This window comes from Lissotriton vulgaris, chromosome 3_1 (genome assembly GCF_964263255.1).
Source record: "Lissotriton vulgaris chromosome 3_1, aLisVul1.2, whole genome shotgun sequence".
Taxonomy (NCBI): Eukaryota; Metazoa; Chordata; class Amphibia; order Caudata; family Salamandridae; genus Lissotriton; species Lissotriton vulgaris.
Window position 1 is genome coordinate 944,329,159 of NC_141689.1, and position 20,443 is coordinate 944,349,601.

General features: G+C 50.4%; 1 protein-coding gene across 1 annotated transcript in view; it reads left to right on the forward strand.

Annotated features, from left to right (window-relative positions):
• GOLM1 (golgi membrane protein 1) overlaps positions 1-20,443 on the forward strand; it is a 213,575-nt gene that overhangs the window by 24,499 nt on the left and 168,633 nt on the right. Inside the window, exon 3 of the mRNA XM_086963599.1 lies at positions 5,809-5,902. Within this exon, the coding sequence (XP_086819725.1) occupies positions 5,809-5,902 (94 nt within the window). The remainder of the gene's footprint in view (positions 1-5,808; positions 5,903-20,443) is intronic.

Genomic DNA, 20,443 nt, shown 5'->3' on the forward strand with positions numbered 1-20,443 from the left:
GTAAAGTCCCCCAGAATGACAAGGAAGTCTCAGGATAGGCGGCTGATATTGTCTCTTGCAGTGAAGTAATAAAAATCTTTACCGGACCAGGTGATTTATAAATGAACACCATGTTCACTGAATATTTGTGGTTAGCTGCCAACAAAACGATGAGTGACTTTGCAGACTGTAAAAGTAGTGTAGACTATGGAGAGTATTTAAATCTCTCCATACAAATTAAGGCTACCCCCCCACTTATTTTAGTGGGCCAATCACAGTCTGTATTACATATCCCTGACGTATAGCGAAAGCCAGAGTCTTCTCTTATCCAGATTTTAGTTATGAATAAACAGTCTAATTTGACCTCCTCTAGCAAGATGCGTACTACAGCGAGCGTGCTTTAATTAAGGCACATTTAATATAATGTTTTTGATTATCCACTACATATTCAGTAACACGACTACCAAACCTACTTGGTTGACCCCCTTATTGACTGCTGAGATCTAGAGTTGTTCAGACCCACCACAAGGTGAATTGTAGCCGGTCCGAGTCTAAAGTAAACTAAGCAGCGCGCTAGGCCCTGGGCACAGAGCGCGGCAGACGGGCTTGCCTTTGGCGTGCCACAACTCTGCCAACCTAATATAGCCAGAGGACGGTCTGTGCATGGCATCAAAGAGAAACACTACTAAGGAAAGTTACAACACTTCAAAAACACTCATTGCCCCAAAAAATATCACCAACACAAAATAACTGTATTCCTCACTCCCACCACCCATCTCGGTTTATATAGCCGAAAAGTCCCAATAAAAAAAATGAGCAATTGTCAAAGAGTTGTATGCCAATAAATTGACGTACTTCCTGCGCGCTCGGAAATGTATGCACTTCTAAAAAAAATATAGTTGGTGCAAAGTGCCTTAGCACTTAATATGCTACCACCATTCTAGAGCTTTGATTTCCAGCAAAAAGTACTGTGTTTACCTGCATATAAGATGGAGCACTCCATGCAGTCTGGGTCCATGGATGCTATTACAGAGAGTATGCTATCTCCGGAGCATGCCCTCTCTCGGTGTTAGCTCATGTACTGTGCACAATTCAATGAAAGATGTACAGTGAACATCCTGTTGAAATTGCATGAGGGCTAACCCTGTGTGTACATAGTCCTGCTTACAGAAGAGCATGTGCAAAATGCTGCTACTCTTTTTGCAATCCCAAATTGCCGCTCGAGCAAAAAAAAAACTGTTGTACTGCCTGGGTTCTCTGTGCCTGTAGGGGTGTCTGAAATACAGTTGTAATTCTTAAGTGAAGGTCCTCTTTTTTTCGTAGGAAAGTAATTCTCCTGAGAATCTATGACTAATTAAAAAGCACACATTTCCTGGGCATACTGCTGGGATGGTGACGTTTGTAACATAATGCTGATTTCTTAAAGCACACTCTAGAATATTTAGTGCCCCTACAATCCATGGTGGACAAACACGGTTTTCAACTTGACAGTGCACAGATTACGACTGGTACAGAGAGAAGAATTGAACATTGATGGAAACTCCGAGATCACAAAATGTAACGTCCCCAAATTCATTCTTATTCACAATTATCTGTTTCTTGGTCTTCGCAGCAAACATATAATTCAATTAATGGGAACCATTTTTCCTTGGCAGCAATTGTCACCCAGTTAGTGTAGAGTTGAAGTGTGATCTTCTCAAGCTAGACCCAATATGAGCTCTGGTATTTAGCGTAGCCTACAAACAAGTCAGACTGTTTTTAGGCAGATGTGTGCACGAGATGTATTATGACAGAAAGGCATGTGCATCTTACTGTCCTAAGTACTGTGCCATTTGAATTATGGTTTGTGAAGTAGTGTCAGTTGTATGTCTGTGCAGGACCTCCTTGAAGAGGGTGCCTGAAACTTCAAGATGACCTCCAAGCTATTGCTTATTTGAAGAGAGTAGTCCGTGAAACCTTTCACGTGTGGTTGCACAGTGACCATTGTGCACCCAGCTTCTCAAGGGCTCACAGCATATACAGTTCAATCATTCCTGTTGTTTCGACTGCCAGGTGCTTGCTCTGTTATTGTTGGAAATTTCTTGACAATTGTGTCTTAGTTCTGGCCACTCATCAGGCAAGAGTGTTTTTTTCCTTTGAGAGAGCTTCCATTCTGCTTAAAGTAGCTGTAGTGAAAAAACAAATCCTACTGATCAACCACCTATCTGTGCTATTACTCTTTTGGAAATTGAAAAGGCTATGGCCAGATAAAGAAAGTAAAGCACCAGGGCCCAATTGTATTCCTGCTAAGCAATAGCCCTAAAGTCTATGGGCCTTGTTAGAGGTTTTTATTATTCAGTAATCCCTAACCAAGATGTAACAGGTATGTGGAAGAAGGCAGAAATAATTCCCATTTTAGGAGTGGCATGTCTAGCTTGTTGTGCTACCAATGGCTAAAGTTTTGGATGGTTTTCTTTGAGAGACTACTGGAGTGAGTATAGAATTAGTAGATTTTGTAGACCTTCAGAATGAATTCAGCATCAGGAATACCACCACATACCAGTCATTGAATCTATACTCCATTGGCTGCCCATAAGAGCGAGAGTGAAATTCAAAGCGCTCTGTACAGTGTTCAGAGTCCTCCAAGGCACAGGCCCTCCGATCCTCAGAGATCTGATCCGCCCTTACAAATCATCACGAACGCTCCGCTCTGGCGAGGAAAACCTGGTAGCTATCCCGAGAGCAAAAAGAGCAAGGGCCGGAGGACGCCGCTTCTCAATAAATGCGGGCCAGCTATGGAACTCCCTCCCAACATCAATGAGGAAAGAACCTAACTTGACCAGATTCCGAAAATCTTTGAAAACGTTCCTTTTCCCCCAGAATGACTAACATCTCGGGATGCGGTTCAGAGGAGGTCTGTCTGTGTGTACACGTAGCGCTGGGACGCTCAAGGGCAGCCATGCGCTTTAGAAATTCTTTTTCATTTCATTTCATTTCATTCATTTCATTTCATTCATTTCACTTATCTTACCAGTATGTTAATGGAGACATATGTACTACTATAATGTATATGCAGATAGCCTTTAATGCCCACAATAGCAAATATTTGTGGACTACCATGAACTCATTCGGAATCTAAACTGATATATTAAACCCCTAATATTCCTGTGTGATGAAGCCTTGCCCTGTGTTAAGTGGCGGCAATGGAGGAGAATTGAAGGCATTTGTGAGATAGACAGTACACACCCATGGAGCACCCCTCTAACTTCCCTTCTGTTTATCCTATGTACAAACCTGTGCTGTTAAGTTTTGGCTACGACAGAACCAGATGTTTTAAAATATGGAAAACCTGGATTTTGCTGTTACTATTCACATATGATGAAGCTGCGATAGCGAAGACTGATAATTCTTTTAAAAATACTTATTTAAATGTAAATGTAGGTGTACTTATATAGCGCAACCTGTCATCCAAAGGGCATCCTGGCGCTTGCTTAGGGAACCCGTCCTGGTATTCCCCTGTGAGAGGCCCCGGCAGGGTGTCCACAGGGTGAAAGCCAGGCATCCCGCCGCGAGGGGCCGTTGTGGAGATTAAGCAAGCTATTGCCCAGAGTCGCAGAGTGTGAACCCGTGAGTCGAGAAGGCACTGGAGCGAGAATTAACGAGTCCGTGGAATTTTGAGCCCAAGACCCGCCGAGGCGGGGAATTGAACCCTGGTCCCGGGCCTAACTCAAGCTCCAGGTCTGCCGCCTCTAACCCCTGAGCCACACTTCTAACCCCGAGAACTATGTAATTCAATAAAATCTATAAATGATTGTTACCAAGTCTAGAGCAATGGTGTTAGGCCCCTGGAAATAATTAATAAAAACTGTGCTGTTTTAGTAATCGTAAAGCTCGTTTGTAGAGGCTATGTTGAAGATTTATAGAGAAACTCAGTTGCTAATGAAAGCTATGGGCAGGATATCGGGCAGTAAGACCCATCAGTGCTTGAATTCTTAGTGTACCTCTTACAATAAAACCATTGCTGTCCTGGTTTGAAATTTGAACCAAACTGGAGACTTACTTAACATTCAGGTTAATCAAAGAAATGTGTAACCCATCAAAGCGAAAGCTTCTACCTTGAATCAGTTACATTAGGAAATCTTTATTTTAAACCTGTAAAGATGTTATTGTAACTGTATGCAAGTTGCACATTTGAAAAAAAGGTGGCTCTGTACTACTGGCAGAAGATAACTCCTTGTAAAAATAATCTTGAATGACGAAGATATGTTCTTAATTACTGGGCTGTGACTTGTTTCTAGACATAAAATACCTGGAAAGATGGCGGAGGGATGAACCAAAATTGTTGGATGCTTGCCCTTGAGGATTGGTTGTGAAAGAGGACATTGTCCATCTTTTACTGTTTTGCATCTGCTGTGGAGAAATTTGCGAAGAACTGTTAATTCCAAAAATTAAAACAAAGGGATTAAATGCTTCAAGGGAGCTGGTCCATTACCTACCTCCAACGTAGATGCGGTTTCTAATATAACAAATGTGTTAAAGGCTGAGAAGCCACTGAACCAACCTTATGCAGAATGTGTCCTATGGATGTTATGTACTTTATTTGCATATTTGAATAAATAATGGGTCAACCTCCTGTTGCTTTGTGGCGGCACCATATTAGCTGCCCATGAATGTTATGAAATCCTGAATGGGATCAAGGAGAAAAGGAAAACTAGGAATAAAACTGTATGGTAACCGTATCACTTAGACTAGAGATTATGGAATTGTCATAAATATAGCTGCTTCTTTTTTACCTTTTGAGGTCTTATCTACAATAGGCAGCTTTAGCTATCTGTTTTTGAAGACATATTGTCTACAATGCAAGTCATTGAGAGGACTTTTTGTCAACCACTTGCTCACAAATGTACTACTTTATTGTCTTTCTGAGTTCCCCAACTCCTTATTTGGTGCCTTTCCTTGCTATTCTCCTTTGTTCCGCCCCTGGAGCATCACTTCTTGACATTGCTTTTGATTGGATGAGATTAATCCTTCCGCAGCTTATGTGAGTGGGCTTTTTAAAACATTTTCTTTCCGCACTTCACAGAATCCAAGGTTTTCCTCACTCGCTTCTCAGTGTCCCCTCTGCTTTATTGACATCAACTTTACCCTAACCTCCTCCCACCCCCCCACCAGGGCTTGGTAGCTCCACACACTGCTGCCCAGGTTTCTGGCATGTCCGCATTTAAGCACCATTTGCAAATACTTTATTTATAATTTGCCGTTCCAAGATGGTGTAAGGACAATTCAGAATGGTAAATTAAAAATAATATATTTAGTAAAATCGTTTCGCCTGTATGCTCAAACATGGCGGCAGTCTGCGCTGGAAAACAAGCATTACTTGATTGGCCTATTAGCTTGGTCATTGTTTGTTTAGCAGTAGATTAATTATCTTTTCTACTTAAACTGAACTTGAGAGAATTGGAAATATTATATATTGTGCCTGTAACAGTTTTAATTTGTTTATGGCATTCTGTACTAAAATAATCGTATGTGACTAATTTAAGTATCTAACAAAATGAAAGTGAGTCCCACTGGCAAATACAACGAGTTGTACTCCCTCCTACTCAGAAGCAACTTTCCTTCAAGCATTTCACAAATGTAGTTACCTCCCAGAACCTGCTGCCCAGTGCCTCTGACGATATGGTGGTAGATGCAGTATATTTAATTAATTTTGCTTGATTTTCCGTAGAGGTAGCCAAGTGAAACTTCTGTGAAACCTGCCACTGTGTTTCTTATGGTACTGTTATTTTTTCATTTGTAATGCAACATGTAAGCATACATTATTTGGTTGTAAACTATTCTCTCCTCTAGGTGACTATAGAGAACTGGCAAGGGAGAATGATCTACTGCAACAGCAGATGAAAGGAATTCGAGAAAGTCTGTCAAGGAAACTTAATTATGAACTGTAAGTTAATTAACTACTTTCTGAAATGCTTATGTTCGTATGCAGGGCCGGACTGGCTACCAGGCGTTTTGGAATGCTCCTGAGCTGGGGGCTGATTTCGTTGATGGGGACCTGCGTGTGCTAAACGAAATTCGTGTTGCTTTGTTTATTTCAAAGCACATGCAGGTCTCCATCAATGAAATCAGCCCCCACCGCAGTGAAATCAGCCCCCAGCTCGGTGGCATTCCAAAACGCCCAGTAGTCAGTCCGGCCCTGTTCTTATGAGTTTAATGTGTTTCTTAATTTTTAGTTTTTATCACATACGCGTATGCATGTGTGTGCCCGCACACTTTTTCATGGTACACCAAATTTGATCTTGCCAATAGCAGCCATGTGACTAGGCACATGTGACCACTTTTCCTTCCCTTAGCTAAGTATTCACTCTCATCACTTCCCTTTTTGCCTTCCTATCTGTGTACACGAGAACCACCTTCGCTGACAGCGATTTTGTGCTGTGGGCAATCTGCTCTTTTTTGATTTTCTAGCAGAATTTCCTCTTTTCTGTCTCTTCAGCTTGGTAAGCCGTTGTAACAGCGCTCTTGCTTTAAAACATATGTGAAGTGTCGCACACAGTTTGCACCAGCAGATCTGCATCCCTACTTTTTCTGTCTGGAGCACATCAATGTGATGCACATCTGCTGTGAGGCCATTGGGATACGTTTGCGCAAACACTTGGCATGTATGTAGGGCAAAGGCAACACTGTCTCAAAGGAGACGTTTTACTTTATTTGTAAGAATATTTGCTTTGATGTAAGTAAGGGTGCTTGAAAACACGATGTGGTACTGAGTAAATCTATCAGCTAGGCAGGGCTCCCACTTCAGTGCTGGGGTCATCCACATTGCCAAATGCAGTAAGTGCTCATAACGCCTGAAAACCTAAAGGCACTGTGGCAAATAGCCATTTTATGATCTGGCTTGACAACACAGCTGCTAAAGAGCTAGCTTTCACTCACCTAGACTGTCACCTCCGTTAATTTGGATATTCTTCAGGTTGCAAAAAAATCCAGTTGTAAAATAGTGTCTTTTGCATTTACTGTCTGTGTCCCAAAAGCGGATTAATCCTCTCACCTGCTTTCGAAAGAATAGCTTGTACAATATAAAAGGTGTTCCAGTACACACTGCAAGACTGGTTTGGTGGGATTTCCTTTCCCCCAGCCATTTGTATCATGACACATCATGTGTCTTGCATCTGTTTGGAAGGGTTACTGTGAATTTGGATCCCATCAACCTATCTCATGCCTTTTGAACAAATGACATCTTGTGACATGAACTTGCGTTTTCATTGAAAACCACAAATTTGACCACACAATCTTTAACATGCTTTGGTGAACACAAGGTCTGTGTGCTGTTGAATTGTACGTTTTTTTCCCTGGAGCATGGTGATGCTCCAGACTTTTCGTTCAGAAAGTATTTACTACATTTCAGCCAAATCAAGAGATTTTTTTTTCTTTACACTCATAAAAGCCGTGGCTGTGCCACATTGATGTTAGGTGCACACTTTGACTTCATTTGCCCAGGAAAAGTTTTTTTTTTTTTAAAGTACATGCACTTTTTTTTTAGGTCGAGCAGACCTACCCTCAATGCGTGAGCATTGATGGTGTCTGCTTCAGGCCTAATGTTACCCGTATTTGGGAATGTGGACAGCAGCCAGACGTGCGCCTGTTCATTGTCAGATTTCACCTCGGAGCGCACTGCTTGCTGTGTGTGCAGTGTCAGTTTCGCTTTTCATTAGTTTCGTTTTCCCGAGTCTGGCTTTGAATGAACACGCTTGCTGTGACCATTATCTGTAAATCTGGCTTGTGAATAACATGCTCGCTGTTAGCATTATTTCCATAGCAGGCTTTAAATTATTATTTGCAGGCTGCCTCATAATGAACATGCTCATTATTTATGAAGCTGGCTTTTCATTATTTTTTTGGCGCCATGGTTTTCTGCTGAGCACTATGCACGTAATATTATGTTTTTAAACGCTCCTATCCCTTTAAAAACACATAGCCCTGCACTCACAGCGCCCCGCGCTCTATAGCGCCCCGCACTCTACAGCGCCCCGCACTCTACAGCGCCCCGCACTCTACAGCGCCCGCACTCTACAACACCCGCACTCTCAGTGCCCCGCACTTACAGCGCCCCGCACTCTACAGCGCCCCGCAGTGCCCCGCACTCTACAGCGCCCGCGCTCTCAGCACCCCACGCTCGACAGCGCCCCACAGCGCCCCGCACTCTACAGCGCCCCGCACTCTACAGCGCACTCTACAGCGCCCCGCACTCTACAGCGCCCCGCACTCTACAGCGCCCGCACTCTACAGCGCCCCGCCGCGCCATGCACTCTACAGCGCCACGCACTCTACAGCGCACCGCACTGTACAGCGCGCTCTACAGCGCCCCGCACTCTACAGCGCCCCGCACTCTACAGCGCAACGCGCTCTACAGCGAACCGCGCTCTACAGCGCACCGCACTCTACAGCGCCCCGCACTCTACAGCGCCCCGCACTCTACAGCGCTCTACAGGGCCCCGCACTCTACAGCTCCCCGCGCTCTACAGAGAACCACGCTCTACAGCGCACCGCGTTTTCAGCGCCCCGCAGCGCCATGCACTCTACAGCGCCCCGCGCTCGACAGCGCACCGCAGCGCCCCGCACTCTACAGCGTCCCGCAGCGCCACACGATCTACAGCGCCACGCGCTCTACAGTGCCCTGCACTCTACAGCGCCCCGCCGCGCCCTGCACTCTACAGCGCCACGCACTCCACAGCGCACCGCACTGTACAGCGAGCTCTACAGCGCCCTGCACTCTACAGCGCCCCGCACTCTACAGCAAACCGCGCTCTACAGCGCACCGCAGTGCCCCGCACTCTACAGCGCCCCGCACTCTACAGCGCCCCGCACTCTACAGCGCCCCGCACTCTACAGCGCCCCGCACTCTACAGCGCCCGCACTCTACAACACCCGCACTCTCAGCGCCCCGCACTTACAGCGCCCCGCACTCTACAGCGCCCCGCAGTGCCCCGCACTCTACAGCGCCCGCGCTCTCAGCACCCCACGCTCGACAGCGCCCCACAGCGCCCCGCACTCTACAGCGCCCCGCACTCTACAGCGCCCCGCACTCTACAGCGCACCGCAGCGCCACGCCCCGCACTCTACAGCGCCCCGCACTCTACAGCGCCCCGCCGCGCCATGCACTCTACAGCGCCATGCACTCTACAGCGCCACGCACTCTACAGCGCACCGCACTGTACAGCGCGCTCTACAGCGCCCCGCACTCTACAGCGCCCCGCACTCTACAGCGCCCCGCAGTGCCCCGCACTCTACAGCGCCCGCGCTCTCAGCACCCCACGCTCGACAGCGCCCCACAGCGCCCCGCACTCTACAGCGCCCCGCACTCTACAGCGCACCGCACTCTACAGCGCACCGCAGCGCCACGCCCCGCACTCTACAGCGTCCCGCACTCTACAGCGCCCCGCACTCTACAGCGCCCCGCCGCGCCATGCACTCTACAGCGCCACGCACTCTACAGCGCACCGCACTGTACAGCGCGCTCTACAGCGCCCCGCACTCTACAGCGCAACGCGCTCTACAGCGAACCGCGCTCTACAGCGCACCGCAGCGCCCCACACTCTACAGCGCCCCGCACTCTACAGCGCCCCGCACTCTACAGCGCTCTACAGGGCCCCGCACTCTACAGCTCCCCGTGCTCTACAGAGAACCACGCTCTACAGCGCACCGCGTTTTCAGCACCCCGCAGCGCCATGCACTCTACAGCGCCCCGCGCTCGACAGCGCACCGCAGCGCCCCGCACTCTACAGCGTCCCGCAGCGCCACACGATCTACAGCGCCCCGCGCTCGACAGCGCACCGCAGCGCCCCGCACTCTACAGCGTCCCGCAGCGCCACACGATCTACAGCGCCACGCGCTCTACAGTGCCCCGCACTCTACAGCGCCCGCACTCTACAGCGCCCCGCCGCGCCATGCACTCTACAGCGCCACGCACTCTACAGCGCACCGCACTGTACAGCGCGCTCTACAGCGCCCCGCACTCTACAGCGCCCCGCACTCTACAGCGCCCCGCACTCTACAGCGCAACGCGCTCTACAGCGAACCGCGCTCTACAGCGCACCGCACTCTACAGCGCCCCGCACTCTACAGCGCAACGCGCTCTACAGCGAACCGCGCTCTACAGCGCACCGCAGCGCCCCGCACTCTACAGCGCCCCGCACTCTACAGCGCTCTACAGGGCCCCGCACTCTACAGCTCCCCGCGCTCTACAGAGAACCACGCTCTACAGCGCACCGCATTTTCAGCGCCCCGCAGCGCCATGCACTCTACAGCGCCCCGCGCTCGACAGCGCACCGCAGCGCCCCGCACTCTACAGCGTCCCGCAGCGCCACACGATCTACAGCGCCACACGCTCTACAGTGCCCTGCACTCTACAGCGCCCCGCCGCGCCCTGCACTCTACAGCGCCACGCACTCCACAGCGCACCGCACTGTACAGCCAGCTCTACAGCGCCCCGCACTCTACAGCGCCCCGCACTCTACAGCGCACCGCGCTCTACAGCGCACCGCAGTGCCCCGCACTCTACAGCGCCCCGCACTCTACAGCGCCCCGCACTCTACAGCGCCCCGCACTCTACAGCGCCCCGCACTCTACAGCGCCCCGCACTCTACAGCGCCCGCACTCTACAGCGCCCCGCACTCTCAGCGCCCCGCACTTACAGCGCCCCGCACTCTACAGCGCCCCGCAGTGCCCCGCACTCTACAGCGCCCGCGCTCTCAGCACCCCACGTTCGACAGCGCCCCACAGCGCCCCGCACTCTACAGCGCCCCGCACTCTACAGCGCACCGCACTCTACAGCGCACCGCAGCGCCACGCCCCGAACTCTACAGCGCCCCGCACTCTACAGCGCCCCGCACTCTACAGCGCCCCGCCACGCCATGCACTCTACAGCGCCACGCACTCTACAGCGCACCGCACTGTACAGCGTGCTCTACAGCGCCCCGCACTCTACAGCGCCCCGCACTCTACAGCGCAACGCGCTCTACAGCGAACCGCGCTCTACAGCGCACCGCAGTGCCCCGCACTCTACAGCGCCCCGCACTCTACAGCGCCCCGCACTCTACAGCGCTCTACAGGGCCCCGCACTCTACAGCTCCCCGCGCTCTACAGAGAACCACGCTCTACAGCGCACCGCGTTTTCAGCGCCCCGCAGCGCCATGCACTCTACAGCGCCCCGCGCTCGACAGCGCACCGCAGCGCCCCGCACTCTACAGCGTCCCGCAGCGCCACACGATCTACAGCGCCACGCGCTCTACAGTGCCCTGCACTCTACAGCGCCCCGCCGCGCCCTGCACTCTACAGCGCCACGCACTCCACCGCACTGTACAGCGAGCTCTACAGCGCCCTGCACTCTACAGCGCCCCGCACTCTACAGCAAACCGCGCTCTACAGCGCACCGCGCTCTACAGCGCACCGCAGTGCCCCGCACTCTACAGCGCCCCGCAGTGCCCCGCACTCTACAGCGCCCCACACTCTACACCGCTCTACAGGGCCCCGCACTCTACAGCGCCCCGCGCTCTACAGAGAACCACGCTCTACAGCGCACCGCGTTTTCAGCGCCCCGCAGCGCCATGCACTCTACAGCGCCCGCACTCTACAGCGTCCCGCAGCGCCACGCGCTCTACAGTGCACCGCACTCTACAGCGCCCCGCACTCTACAGCGCCCCGCACTCTACAGCGCACCGCAGCGCCCTGCACTCTACAGCGCCCCGCGAACCACAGCGCCCGCACTCTACAGCGCACCACAGCGACCCGCACTCTACAGCGCACCACAGCGACCCGCGCTCGACAGCGCCCCGCGCTCTGCAGCGCCCCGCGCTGTACAGGGCACCACGGTCTGCAGCGCACCGCGCTCTCAGCGCCCCGCACTCGACAGCGCCCCGCAGTGCCCTGCACTCTACAGCGCTCGACAGCGCCCCGCACTCTACAGCACCCCGCAGTGCCCTGCACTCTACAGCGCCCCGCACTCTACAGCGCACCGCAGCGCCCCGCACTCTACAGCGCCCTGCACTCTACAGCGCCCCGCACTCTACACCGCACTCTACAGCGCCCCGCACTCTACAGCGCACCGCAGCGCCTCATACTCTACAGCGCCCCGCACTCTATGGCGCTCTACAGCGCACCGCACTCTACAGCGCACTGCAGCGCCCCGCGCTCTACAGCACCCCACACTCTACAGCGCTCTACAGCGCCCCGCACTGTACAGCGCCCCGCACTGTACAGCGCACCGCACTGTACAGCGCACCGCACTGTACAGCGCACCGCACTGTTCAGCGCCCCACTTTCTACAGCGCACCGCAGCGCCCCGCATTTTACAGCGCACCGCAGCGCCCCGCACTCTACACCGCACTCTACAGCGCACCGCACTCTACAGCGCACCGCACTCTACAGCACCCCGCACTCTAAAGGGCCCTACAGCACCCTACAGCTCCCCACAGTGCCCTGCACTCTACAGCTCCCCAGTGCCCCGCACTCTACAGCTCCCCAGCGCCCCGCACTCTGCAGCGCCCCGCACTCTGCAGCGCCCTGCACTCTGCAGGGCCCGCACTCTACAGCGCCCCGTACTTAATAGTGCCCAGCACTTGCCACACAGCACTCTGCACTCTATAGCACACAACTCTACAGTACACAGCACGCTGCACTCTGCAACGCCCCGCACTCTGCAGTGCCCGCACTCTGCAGCGCCCCGCACTCTGCAGCGCCCCGCACCCTGCAGCGCCCCGCACCCTACAGCGCCCCGCACCCTACAGCGCCCCGCACCCTACAGCGCCCCGCACCCTACAGCGCCCCGCACTTTACAGCTGCACATGGGTGCAAATTATCGATTTTTGGGAATTCACATGCATTTTCCCTGGAACGTTTGGACAACTGTTGCAGGGTTCCAGGCGTACTCATGGAAATCTTTTGAGTATTTCGATTTAGTGGCCATGTCTAGACATGTCCACATGTGTAATTGCGCACTGACAGCTCCCTCCTCATGTGTGCAATACCTGCAGGCTGGTCAGAGTGCGACGCCTCGGAGGCCGCACAGCACGACGCATGTCCAGGGCAGCTGAGCTCCTCCCTCTCACCAGCAGGACCTGGGCAACCTTCCAGTCCTACTGCACTCGGTCCACCCTCAGGGCACTGCACACCCAAGTCTGGGCCCCCTCCGGATCAGCAACGCCCCCTTTTCTTTAGGGGTCCTGAATGGCAGGGTGATGCATGCACGTTATTTACCATAAAGGATGAAGAGGGATTCGAGGTAGGTGGCTCGGAGCTCACAGCGCTTAACTTGCGACTGCCAGTGTCATCTCAGATTTACATTATTTTTTATCAAATGTTTATTCATAAAAGAAAGGTAAACTACTTATATAGTCTAATTACAACCACCAGTGCCAATTGTTAAGTGCAATTTGAAGAATAAAGTTAGGTAACTACCCCAAAATAATAATTTAAAAATACATAATGGGTAATATGTGGAATATGGTCCTAAATTGGCATCATACAATCAGCCTTCGGTCTTGTGGTTAGGTCACCGTCACCCACAGACTTGTAAAACCGAAACCAAAACAGAATCCAACCTCAACATCAAACTAAGGGCCCGTGGCCACCGGGCGTCCGGGCCACACCATCGTCATCAACATATAATCATAATCACCCACAGGCACGCCACACTCAATCAACATATTATTATCAGTCGAATCGAAAAATACATTAAACAGTCGGACTCTCACTCACTCGGGATTACAATCATTACTCGACTCTGTTAGGCAGACTGCTGCGCAGCTTCATTAACTGATCAGGGCAGGGCCGCAGCCTCGCCCTCACTGGTACGTGCTGCTGCGTACCTTTTATTTATTTTTAACTGATGATTAGGCCTACCACCAGGCCTTGCCTCACCTGAAGCTGTGCTGCCTGACTGGTTGTAACTTTGGTATAACCACCAACGTCGTTCAGATCGCGCTCACTTCTCACTAGACCAGTGGTTCCCAAACTTTTTTGACCCGTGGCTCCCTTGACCTAATTGGCAGTTGGCCGTGGCTCCCCACTGATATTTTTTACCGGTGGGCCCTGCGGGGTGGGGGGGGTATGCACGTCCTCGGAGTACTTACAGTCGGCTTCCTAAAGTAATTGAGATGCAATAATGGAGCTCATTACATTGTTAGACTGCATTTTATAAATGTTGGCAACAGCATGCCAAAGCTAAGCAAGAGAGCCCTGCATGTGCTGATCCCATGCAACAGCATGCCATGCCATTCCACATATATAGTATTTTAATTTTCCAGCTTGTGTGCACGAGTTTCCTCAGAAACCTGGAAAATTAAAACTCCCTACTTTTTGGTACACTGCATTTCCTTGACTCGCGATATAGTCCAGCATTTCTCTGACTTTCCTAACACGCCAGCGTTTCTGGGACTCGCCAGTATTTCCAAAACTCTCCCTACTCTCCAGAACTTCCCTGACTCACACCACATTCCAGTATTTCCATGATTCTCTCTACACTGCCACATTTCCGGACTCCCCCACACTCGAGCATTTCCAGGACTCCATGCCCACTGTAGCATTTCCTTGTCTCTGTCCACTGATACATTTCCATAACTCTCACTGCACTCTAGCATTTCCCATAACCTTACTCACTGTACACTTTCATGTGCTGCTACCTGCTGTGTTAGTGTTCCCATTATTTTGGGCTCAGCTTTTAATTGGTGGAAGCATGTTGGTACATCTTTTCTTCAGAGCAGTAAATCACCTGACAAAATTAACTAGGATCTACAATTTTAACCTAATTGTTTTTTTCATCATATAGTGAGGTTTGTATATTATTACTATTCTTGTTTCATAACTCTTTGAATAAAGGCTGTACACATCAACTAACATTACTTTTTTTTAGATCTATCCGAACTTTTGCTATAAAATATTGCCCCTCAACAATATGAGATTTCTTTAATTGTGAGGATTTCGCACACAGTGAGCTCTTTTGTTGCAACATTCACTGCAATTGATGTGAACGCCTTTGATGACCAAATATAGTTTGTGATTTATGAGCAGGCATCCTTGTTAGGGGCAACTGAAGATCTTGATATTGGATTCAAGTTGGATGTATATCCACATCGGAGGGAACTAATACCCATTTGGAAGTCTGGATAATGTATCATGCAAGTTCTTATTAACTCTAAGCCTCTGCATGCTCAGAAGGGTAGTCACATGCCTCATATACCAGCTTCTCCTGTTGGGTGCACCAGTCCACCCTTTGACTCCACATCGACAACTTCGGAGGCCTTCCATGAGCAGCAATGTCTTGTTTAGCAGCCATGAAAGCCAAGCCCAATAAATCTTTCGGCTCGTGATCCACCCACTCCATCATCCACTCCCAGTAGGATCAGCAAGGAAGAGCGCTCTAAAGTCAGACAGAATACATCCGGAAGTTCAGCAATCACAGATTCATTCCCATCATGCATGGGGGTTGGGGGGCATCATTTTGCTAACGCTAATGCTTCACAGATGACTGCGTGAATTAATCTGATAGATACCACACAAACTTTAGGTGCAATTCCTACTTAAATACGAGTATTCCAATGTATTTATTTATTTAGTAGCAGATGATTCAGAAACAGCAAGTTACTTTTTTAAACTAAATGCGCCCAAATGACCAACGAGCGCGAGTTAAACTTTAACACGCACTCCGTGCAGCCCGCCTTGTTTCAGTAAAATTATTAATTAAACGCCATGTCAATGTTCGGCCCAACCTTCGTTTTACACCCATATCACCAGCAATATTTTTACAGTAGGAATAATGCTGGTGATACGAGTGTGAAAGGGAGGTTGGGCCGAATATCGGCATTGGCGTTTGATTAATAATTTTACGCATGTGGAGAACAATGAATCCATGACCATGACTGTGTCCTTTTGCTCGTTTTTTGTAAACATGAATGTCACAGTACAAAAGCGGGCGCCACGGTGACGGAGCGACTTGAAGTTAAAGTAAAACACAAAGTAAAACACAAAACCTAGTACTGAGTGTAACAACTAACCTTAGATGTGACGAGAGGCTCCCACGAGGCACGTTGGACAGCAACAACGCACGCACCTGAAATGGTCAGCGCTGCGTGTAAAATGGATTCTAGGACAACGCCTGTGAACCTGTGAAAGCACGTACGTCCAACCCGCGTATACGAACACGAATATGCAGGGGGCACGTAATTTACAGCTAACACACCACAAAACGTCACTTTCCCACAAAGTGCGCGTGGCGCCCCAGGCACATCTTGGCGGCGCACCGGGGTGCCGCGGCGCACAGTTTGGGAACCACATCACTAGACAGAGGGAGCGAGGGCGGCCGTCCACGATGATGACTCGGTGAGGTGAAGGGCCGTGCGGGTATGCTGGGGCGTGGTGACAAAGCAGCATATGCGAGCGCATTCACTCTAAAAAAATATCTGCGCACGCTGCCTGCTGCCGCGCACAGCCCCAACCCCCGCAGAAGACCGTCACCAAAGCCCTGCCCAACTCAGTGTCCCGCCCACTGGGCAGGCCACATTGAGCCGCAGCCTCTGCTTTCAACACGTCGTCGAGATAATGAGATTGATCATTATTAGACTGAAATACTAAGTAAGTGGAAAGCGTGTGCTGTGACTTAGTCGTGAAGCAGACAGTACTTAATGAACATAACTCTACAGTAACAACAGCACAACACTTATGACGTAGAACAGCAGTGCTGCACTCACTCTGTGCGCCACGTAATACTATAAAATAAATTAAGGGCACTAAACTCGTGTAGACCCGGCCCTGATAATTAAGTGCCGATGCTAAGCATCAGCAAGCACCGGCACAAATTAAGCACTGCCCGCACTCTACAGCGCACCGCGCCCCGCAGCACCCCACGCTCTACAACGCCCCGCAGCGCCCCGCACTCTTCAGCGCGCCCCGCAGCGCCCCACGCTCTACAACGGCCCGCACTCTACAGCGTCCCGCAGCGCCCTGCACTCTACAGCGCCCCGCAGCGCCCTGCACTCTACAGCGCCCCGCAGCGCCCCACACTCTACAGCGCCCTGCAGCGCCCCGCACTCTACAGCGCCCTGCAGCGCCCCGCACTCTACAGCTCCCCGCAGCGCCCCGCACTCTACAGCGCCCCGCAGCGCCCGCACTCTACAGCGCCCCGCAGCGCCCCGCACTCTACAGCACCCCGCAGCGCCCCACACTCTACAGCGCCCGCACTCTACAGCGCCCCGCAGCGCCCCGCACTCTACAGCGCCCGCAGCACCCCGCACTCTACAGCGCCCCGCAGCGCCCCGCACTCTACAGCGCCCGCGCTCTACGCCCTCACTCTACAGCGCCCCGCACTCTACAGCGCCCGCAGCGCCCGCACTCTACAGCGCCCGCACTCTACAGCGCCCCGCAGCGCCCCGCACTCTACAGCGCCCCGCACTCTACAGCGCCCCGCAGCGCCCCGCACTCTACAGCGCCCCGCAGCGCCCCGCACTCTACAGCACCCCGCACTCTACAGCACCCCGCACTCTACAGCACCCCGCACTCTACAGCACCCCGCACTCTACAGCGCCCGCCACTCTACAGCGCCCGCCACTCTACAGCGCCCCGGCAGAATCAGATTTACTCATGCGCTTCCACAGTTCGTTAGGTTGTTCAGTTTGTAAGTTTCAGTTTCGTTCTTACTTGTTCAGGGGCAGCTGGCTTTTTAAAGATTTATAGCGTGTGACTACATATTTGTCAACTCCCCGCACTCTACAGCGCCGCACAGCGCCCTGCACTCTACAGCGCCCCGCACTCTACAGCGCCCGCAGTGCCCCGCACTCTGCAGCGCCCTGCAGCACCCCGCACTCTGCAGCGCCCCGCACTCTACAGCGCTGCGCAGCGCCCTGCCCTCTACAGTGCCCTGCGCTCGACAGCGCCCCGCAGCACCGCGCACTCTACACCACACTCTACAGCGGTACCGCACTCTACAGCGGTACCGCACTCTACAGCGCACCTACTCTACAGCGCACCGCAGCGCCCTGCACTCTACAGCTCCCTGACCTTTACAACACAAATATGAATAACATTGTTCACTATTACAATACTAACTAACAAACGCAGAAAAAAAACATGACTATAAATATGTTTGACAGCATTGCTAGCTATTCAACAACAAGTAGCAACTTCCAAATAATCATCAAACATCAATATAGACTATAACAAAGAATTTATGCAAAAGATTGTTATATACAATGCCAAAAACTCAAACTTTAATGCTGCGAGACCTATTGCATTGTAAATGCTTGTTTTTTTACTTGTGATGGCGTAGGTGCCTACAAGACCAGGCCCAAAACGTTGTTGGAAAATGAACCACCTGCTTCACCTTTCATTGTCATGCTATGCAGAGAGTGTCCTTTCAGTTAAACCAATTGCATGTCTAAGCACATTCAACCAGAGCCAGTGGGCCTTGCATGGATTTCACAGTCACGCTCCTATTGGATAATATCATGGTAAGCTAACTGGGCACACCACATTTATTCTGAAAGAACTATGCTTTTGGTGTTTCCTCGGGGGTGATGCACTTTTTTCCCGGTATATCTTTAAAAAAAAAAAAATCTTTGATTATCTACCACTGCTCTTCCTTCTCCATTAGTTTTATTTGATTGTAGTAAAATCTACTCTCAGGTCGTAAATAGAGAGAGACTACAAGTGTAGTATAAAGATCCCAATATTCTCCTATTTAACCCTCTTCCCATTGTTAAATTCTCCAAACCAACAAGCTACATGTTGAACAGTTAACTGGCAAGATGTACCTCGGAGCAGAAGAAGAGATGCACTTTATGTATTGTAAAAAACTCTGCATTAACAGCTATGAGAAGCGATTCCCTGTACTATCACTATGTAGTAAAGTCCTCACAGGTTTAACAGTTCATTTTATCCTATCGTCTCTGTGATCAGGTAGTAGAACTTTGAATGAGAAAAGACTTTAGAAGTGTACTTTCGCCTGCAGGAGTCATAGCCCTAGGACTCCACCAAATCGCATGTTGAAAGAGGTGACAACATGACAGAAGAGATAAGTCTTAAGGGCCTTAAGAAAAGTACTGTGATCAATGGTTTGTCAAAGAATGACGGGTAGATAATATCAATTGACCGAAAAGACTTGAAGAGGCCCTACCAATGAGCTATACCTTCCTAATAGAATTCTTCTGGATAGGTCTCTGGAATTCATGGAACAGAATAAGAAATGTTGGTGGACTCTACAGTGAATACATATAGGTCCAAGTTCTTAGATTGTGTGATGGGAAAGACATCGAGCTTTAAACTCAATCAATTGTGCAACAGCCAGCCAGTGTAAACCTTGTTGATGTGCTTCCAACACAGCAGACTTGCCCAGATAGAAAATGAGCTTGACTAGATTATTCTGAATATGCACCTGTTTTCAAATTATCCTCCGATGTTCACATCTGACCCTAACCATAGATGCATGTGGATGGGTCCAGACTGAATTTCTGGGGTCTGTAAGTAGCTGGAGGATGCACTCCAAAGCAATGTTAGTGAAAGAGAAACTAACGTTTTTCTGGCCACATATTGTCAGAAAGGCTCAGCCACATCTCAGTCACTCTTCAGACTAATGCATCCAGAAAACCACTTGCCATGTGATGGCATGCATGAGCTCTGTGCCTAATATGAATTCAGTAAAGCACCATAAAAAGAAGGGTAAGTGGTCACACTAAGATTTTTCTTCTTTGTGGTGACAATCCGCATCAACTATTTAAGATATTGAAACAACCAAATACTTTATTGTTGAACCACAACATTTCCTGGTACAGTTCCCTTCCTCTGCTAGTAGAGCTGAGGGAGGTTTAGGGTTTTAAGGCCTCGATTCTGAAAAGGTATTTAGTGATGGCACCTCCTCAACCAATGCAAAAACAACAGTTGATGGACAGAATGCCGAACAATGTCATACATTCACCCCAGTACAGAGATCTGGGCCTAAATCCATTGTTTGTTTTGCACTCCACACCACCCCAGTTCAGACATGGCTATATGCAAATCAGCCTTGACCCAGTGCCTCAACCAAAGGCCTCCATTCCTCCATCATCAGATGATATTTTCAGGTTTTAACTAGCGCTTAACCATCTTAAGTGGTGCAAGATCATTGAGTCCCATGCCCAGCTCTGACACAAATTGTATCTCTGAACCAATGCTCCTTATGTCTCCCTCACCAGCACCAGTGGGCTGAATGTCAGCGTCAATACCTGTATTTAAATGTGCCTCTGAGCTTCAAGTGAATGGACCACATTCCGTCTGTTGATGAAACTGGGGCCAAGAAACTCTTTATTTATTTTCCTATATGATGTCCCCAGGCTCCTACTTTGCAGGGATATGTACACGACTCCTGAACAAAGTATGTCTCCTTTATTTGAGTTAGCACCCCACTTATTGTTTTATGCGCACTTCATCAGTAAATGTGGAACCACTATCCAACAACTTGAGA